Here is a 7,252-nt window from a genome sequence, read left to right on the forward strand (position 1 = left end):
AATTTTAAAAGAATTTGTAGGTGGTTAAAAACACTATTTAAATTTCTAAACTCAAACCCAAAAGGCATTAAATCAAGATAGACCATATTTATTAAGAATATAAAGACCATATAGGTGAGTGAACATGGGAAATTGATTCAAAAGAGTCTTCAAAATCATTTACACCTAGATTAGCAAACCCATCCGCAAGGCTGCTCCATTCTTGATAAGAATAAGTAAAATCTCAAACGACATTGATTTAGCTAAGGATAATATAGTTTCCTAAAGTACATTTATAGTAACTTTTTAGTAGATTTTTAATTCTTTTTGTTTTTTATTTCATGAGAAATATTATAATCACAAAAAGATCTTATAAAAATAAACATGCAAACTGACATAATTTTATAGAATATATTAGATCTATTTTACAATAAAAATAATTTTATAACTTAATATACCATATCAAGGCATGTCAATTTATAATTTTACTTTTATAAAATCTCTTTATAATTAAAAAAATATCTCTTTCTCCGCAGAGTTAGCTAGTTTCTTACTCTTCTCGTTCCTTCTATAAACTTTGCATGGTTTGCTATGCATATGTACCTGATCTTAAATGCAATGCTAGCTATCGAACAAGGTATGTATTTGCATGGTCACCCAAATTGACATCACCATAGTGCTTGTACCACATCACCTTTTCAGCCGACAATGGTACCAAAACCAATAGTACTTTATTGCCACGTCACCCTGCCCCACATCCCCCTAAACGTGGCTATAACTTAGATTATCTTTATAAACAGCACAGATTCCACTAAAATTAGCCCAAACCCACAAGCAAACGCCGAGATATAATTTAGACAAAATACAAACGTTAGGTCGGCTAGTGCTGACATGTCCACCACCTACTGTTACCCTAATCTGAACGTTGCTTACGTGTCATTTCACACTTCCGCACGTGTTCTACGACCACTGGTTACTTTCAAAGTCAAATATCACCGGCGCCAAACGTACGTCCCCTCCTTCAACGGCAGTTAGGCACACGGGGTTCAAGCTTTTGTAGCTTTAAACTTCCTTAGCTTTTGTAGCTTTAAACTTCCTTACTAGCATGCATTGATCATCTCTCTCAAGTTTTTTCATCTCCTAATTAAGCACACATGTTCTTGCGTTTCTGTTGTGTCATCCACTCTTTCCCTCTCCCTATCTCTCTGTGTCCCTTTTTTCTTTGAGTTTTAGCTCGAAGAAGGGCGCCAATACCCCCACAATGGGGTTTTGTAAGTTTCCCATGTTTGGTTTCTTGTGTTTGGTCGTTGTTTTGTTTGGAGTCTATGCAGAAGAAAATGCTCAGCTAATGAATGATAGAGCATCATTGCTTTCTTTCATGTCCGGGGTCGTTTCGGACCCTGGACACGTCCTTGATAATTGGAACTCTTCTGATGTTCATGTGTGCAAATGGTCAGGTGTGAGCTGCAACAATGCAGGTGACAGAGTCACAGAGCTTATCCTCAATGCAACATGGCTTAGAGGCACCATTTCTCCAGCTCTAGCCAATCTTTCATCCTTGAGGGTTCTTGACTTGTCGAGGAACTTCTTCCAAGGTCATATTCCAAAAGAGTTGGGTTTTCTCTCTCAGCTCAGACTGCTAAGCTTATCCTCGAACCTCCTTGAAGGGAAAATTCCCTATGAGTGGGGATTTCTGCACAATATGGTGTATCTTGATTTGGGAAGCAACCGGCTTGAAGGTGAAATCCCGGATTCACTTTTCTGCAATGGGTCATTATCCTTGCAGTATATAGACCTTTCTAACAACTCTTTGAGCGGTGAAATCCCCCTAAAGAATGAATGTGGGCTGAAAGAGTTAAGGTTTCTTTTACTTTGGTCGAACCATCTTGTGGGAAGTGTACCTCAAGCCCTTTCAAACTCCACAAAACTTCAATGGCTGGACTTGGAGTCTAATTTGTTAAGCGGGGAGTTGCCCTCAGATATTGTACGTGAAATGCCGAGCTTAGAGATATTCTATTTGTCCTACAATGCCTTTGTTAGCCATGATGGTAACACCAACCTTGAGCCTTTCTTTGCTTCCTTGGTAAATTCATCTAACCTTCAAGAACTCGAGTTGGCGGGAAACAATCTTGGTGGAGAGATACCTTATATTATTGGTGATCTTTCTACCAGTCTTGTACAGATTCACCTAGATACCAATCTTCTCTACGGCTCAATTCCTCCTCACATCTCAAACCTTGTCAATCTTACCCTCTTGAACTTGTCCAGTAACTTGTTGAATGGATCAATCCCACCCCAACTATACAGGATGGGGAAGCTAGAGAGGGTTTACTTATCGAATAATTCACTCTCCGGTAAGATTCCTTCGGCGCTCGGCGAGATTTCCCATCTAGGACTTCTAGATTTGTCGAGAAACAATTTTTCAGGTTCAATCCCGGATAGTTTTGCCAACCTTCCCCAGTTAAGAAGGCTTTTTCTTTATGAGAACCAGCTCTCCGGAACAATACCACCAAGTTTAGGTAAATGCATCAATTTAGAAATTCTGGACCTTTCTCACAACAGGATCTCAGGGGTGATTCCCAGTGAAGTTGCAGGCTTGAGCAGCTTGAAGTTATACTTGAACTTGTCTAGCAATTACCTATATGGGTATTTACCATTAGAGCTGAGCAAAATGGATATGGTGCTAGCCATAGATTTTTCCTCTAACAATCTATCCGGCACCATCCCACCACAACTCAAAAGCTGCATTGCATTAGAAAAACTCAACCTTTCACATAATATCTTGGAAGGCCCTCTTCCATTTTCAATAGGGCAGTTGCCTTATCTTCGAGAACTTGATGTGTCTTCAAACCAATTGGTTGGAGAGATACCTCAATCTCTTCAGGTGTCTTCTACTCTTACGCACATGAACTTCTCTTTCAACAAGTTCTATGGAAATGTCTCCAACAAGGGAGCATTTTCATCGCTCACCATGGACGCTTTTCTGGACAATGGTGGCCTTTGTGGCTCGATAAAGGGCATGCCAAAATGCAGGAAAAGACGTAATTCTCATCATATGCTTATTCTGTCAATAATCCTGTCTTTAATTGCAATTCCCATTTTGTGCCTATTTGGGTACCGCCTGGTACTCAGATCAAGATTCCGAAGCCAACTGGCAGTTTTCAATGGAGGGGACATGGAAAATGATGAACAAGAATACAAAGAGTTCAAGTACCCAAGAATCTCATACGAACAACTTATTCAAGCCACCGGCGGGTTCACTGCTTCAAGCCTCATTGGTTCAGGTCGATTTGGGCATGTTTACAAGGGAGTTCTTCAAGATAATACAAGAATAGCTGTGAAGGTGTTGGATCCGAAGACAGCTGGAGAAATTTTTGGGAGCTTTAAGAGAGAATGCCAAGTCCTAAAGAGGACAAGGCACCGGAATTTAATAAGGATCATCACAATTTGCAGTAGGCCAGAGTTTAAAGCTCTTGTTCTTCCACTAATGTCAAACGGGAGCCTGGAGAGTCATCTGTACCCAAGCCACGGATTGAATCATGGGTTGGATTTGGTTCAGTTAGTGAACATCTGCAGTGATGTTGCTGAAGGGGTGGCCTATTTGCACCATCACTCTCCAGTTAAAGTCGTACACTGTGACCTTAAACCGAGCAATATTCTTCTTGATCATGACATGACGGCTTTGGTAACTGATTTTGGAATTTCGAGGCTTGTAAAGGGGGCCGATGAGAGTGTTTCTGATAAGGATACAGAGTCCATCAGCTCAAAAGATGGCTTATTATGCGGGTCCCTCGGCTACATAGCTCCTGGTAATTAACTACTACTTTTTCTGCCATATTTTTGAAATGCATGCGATTTTTTCCTGTTTACGACGCTATAAACAAAAATAAACTTGTCATTAGTTATATGCGAAAATGATTTTTTTTTATTAAAATTAGTACAATTTTGCTGTTATTATTGTCACAAATAATTCAATATAAATACTCATTTTTTTTGTAATGATCTCTTACTTTCTTCTTATCGATATTTATAGGTAGTCTTTATTCGAGTTTGCTTCTTGTTTGTGTTATTCAAATGAACTATATTTCTCATTCTGAATCCAACACATAAAATGATTGGTCAAGATTTATTTTTTGCAAGCAAATGATGTTAAAAAAATCTAATACTCTAATTTAAGAATATTAATTAAATTTATTTACTTCTTTTCATAAGTTTTAAGAATATAATATAAATAATTAAATCTATCTCTTACTATAAATTTAAAAATATCTATATCATTTATGTTATATTCTTAGCACAGATGCTTCATATATAGAAGCTGAAGCACCCCTAGCTTGCAATACGTCTCAGGAAATCCATCTATCTAGTTCTCCCTGAAATATAGCCCTACAATAAATAATATCCAATATATATATATATATATATATATTGAGTTGAGGGAGGGGCGTTTCCAACTCCATACTTCATTTTAAATGCTAGATTATGCTAATAAAGCCACAAGCTTTGGCAATAACACCCAATTAATATCGGTTCTACAAGTTGAGATAGTTAATTTTCTGGTGATCAAGCTACTAACTGTAGTACAAAATTTTTTACTCAAATTAATGCTTGTAATCATTACAACAAGCACTGCATTCTTGGGACCAATTTTCCAACACAAAAGTCAAGGATATAATTGGTCCAAAATAAAGTCGATGAATCATAACATAAAAAGCTCATGCCTGCCCAAATCATGACAAATTTAATAGTTTTTTTTTACCTAAGTCCAATGCTATGCTCACAGATTTCTCATGATCAACTTGCAGAATATGGATTGGGTCAAAGCGCCTCACCAGAAGGAGATGTGTTTAGTTTTGGGGTACTTCTGTTAGAAATGGTGACAGGAAGGCGCCCTACAGATGTTCTTATTCATGAAGGTTCAAGCTTGCATGAATATGTTAAAAGACACTATCCAAATAAGCTGGAGGCAATAGTTGAACGAGCACTGGATAGGTGCTCATGCGCCCCATCTGCAATGCCCAAGGCTTACTATAACGTATGGATAGATGTCATTCTGGAAATGATTGAGCTTGGTCTTATGTGCACGCAGTTCACTCCTTCAGCTAGGCCAAGCATGCAGGATGCTGCACATGAAATGGGACGGTTGAAGGAGTATCTCTCTAATCCTTCCTCACTGCAACTATCCTCTCAGAAAGCTGCTAATGTTTTCTGATTGTTGAAGTTTCAGATTTTTTGTTACTATTCATAATTACTTCATTCTTTCAGTTCATTTTTTTGGCAAAGCATTCCGGCCTCGTACCAGCTTTGTACATCATGAGCCGCTAAAATGATATTTTTTTCTAAACATTGCCATCTTTTGATTGCTTTTCTGTAAGACTTTCTTCTTAATGAGATGTAACGACTATTAATGGACATATACATGAGCACAAAGAGAGAATTTTCTGCTTCCACTCAGGTCAACGAGATCTTATGTCATCTGGATGAAGATTTCTAGCTTGCTGTGTTACATTCTTAATTATATCCTAACCAACCAAAGACAGCCCTTTCTGACTTTGTTAGGATTTAAAAATTGACTAATGCAACCAGGAAAAACTCTATTCTCAAACTAGTGTGCAAAGCATACTTTCTAAAGTGTTTAGTACCCAATATAATTTGATAATCTCAAAGATAAATTTTAAAATTTAAATATTATAAATGATCAAATATTACTATTTAAGTGATGTGGATGGTGTGTTTTATGCACCGACTTAAAAATGGAACAACTCATGCAATCAATGACCAAGATTGTGAATTATGAATCATAAATCTATTTTGTCATATTAATTTACAAAACTCATGTAATTTGTGTTTGTGCAGCACATACTGATTTTCATAGCAGATTTCATAGCAAAATAGCACTCAACTGCTCACTTTTTGCCTAACATTGATATGGATTTATATATATTGCCTTAAATAAGTAGCTAGTGGAAGCTGATAATAACTATAATATTACACGATACAATCCACCAAAATTCCTTTTTATCACTTTATATATACACTAGCTAGGACGCATGCACGAGGAAGCCGCTGAACCACGATGTTTGCTGTGCAGTAGGTCAAATTGTCTTTCACAAAAGATAAGATTGAGAGATTATACAATGAAAATCCAAAACAGCACACAAAGTTGATTTTTTTTTTTTTTTTTTTTTTTTTTTTTTCCATTTTTCTCGGCATACAAGTAGTACTTGATGATCTGGTTCAGACACGAATTTAGACTCAACATATTTTTAGAGGCAATTAATCATTTATATTTATCTTAACATAAAGAATATTAGGCATACAGCAAGGTCGACCAAATATAAGGGATATATATATATATATATATATATATATATACACAAACAAGAAATCATGACACCTAATTAAGTAATAGAAATAGATAGGGGGAAAGTAGTACCATAAAAGCTTAGTTCATTGAACTGGTCTATAGCTAGTGCCAAAGGGAAAATAAATATATTGAAAAAGAGAAGTTTAAGCTCATCCATTGTATTTTCTCGATACTCAAATACCGACCAATATTCCTTGGATTTTAAACAAGAAAAATTTTTCACAACAGTCACTATTCACCACCCCACATCCTATAAAAAAACACCTATATACCTTATCAAAAAGCTACAAGTGTAAGGTGTGAGAGTGAACAGTAGCTGATGCATAACATTCATCTTTAAACAAATATAAAGACATCAATCCTAGGCATGCAAATGTGTTTCTCACCTAGGCATTTAGATATTATCTTATGTCCAGTTGTACTCATGATCAATGCTTGCTAGCCAGAAGATCAAACACTTTCCACCGGCCAATCTCCTCTAATTAATGCATGTATATTTAACTGGCCTGTTAATATATAAGCAAGTTGGGAACAAAACATATATTAATTAAGTCCTAGAACAAATCATAACCTCAACTATATATATAGTTCTTTCCCATTTATCACCTCCTAAAACCATAACCTACCACCACTATGTATAGACCCTGATCTCTATCTCTTTCTGCAAAGTATTCATATTGACATTAAATAAAATAAGATTAGAGGACTGTGAACAAACGAAACCTTGATTAATCTTTCTCCTTCTTCTTTATTAGTACATGTTAGGAAACAATCTCTAGTTGACATTAATGCCATTAATACCATTAAAAAAAAAAAGATCCTTTCGGACAGACAAATCTGCTGTTCTACCAGCAACAATAAAACAAAAACTAAGTAAAAGTAAAACATAAAAAAATACAAACTTGA

General features: G+C 36.3%; 1 protein-coding gene across 1 annotated transcript; it reads left to right on the top strand.

Moving 5' to 3' along the window:
* Positions 1–1,240: 1,240 nt before the first annotated feature.
* Positions 1,241–5,342, top strand: LOC121243656 (putative leucine-rich repeat receptor-like serine/threonine-protein kinase At2g24130). The gene is made up of 2 exons (XM_041141780.1): positions 1,241–3,788; positions 4,785–5,342. The coding sequence occupies exons 1-2, from the start codon at positions 1,241–1,243 to the stop codon at positions 5,189–5,191; spliced, it is 2,955 nt and encodes a 984-aa protein (XP_040997714.1). The 3' UTR covers positions 5,192–5,342.
* Positions 5,343–7,252: the final 1,910 nt, after the last annotated feature.

This window comes from Juglans microcarpa x Juglans regia, chromosome 8D, assembly GCF_004785595.1.
Source record: "Juglans microcarpa x Juglans regia isolate MS1-56 chromosome 8D, Jm3101_v1.0, whole genome shotgun sequence".
Classification (NCBI taxonomy): Eukaryota; Viridiplantae; Streptophyta; class Magnoliopsida; order Fagales; family Juglandaceae; genus Juglans; species Juglans microcarpa x Juglans regia.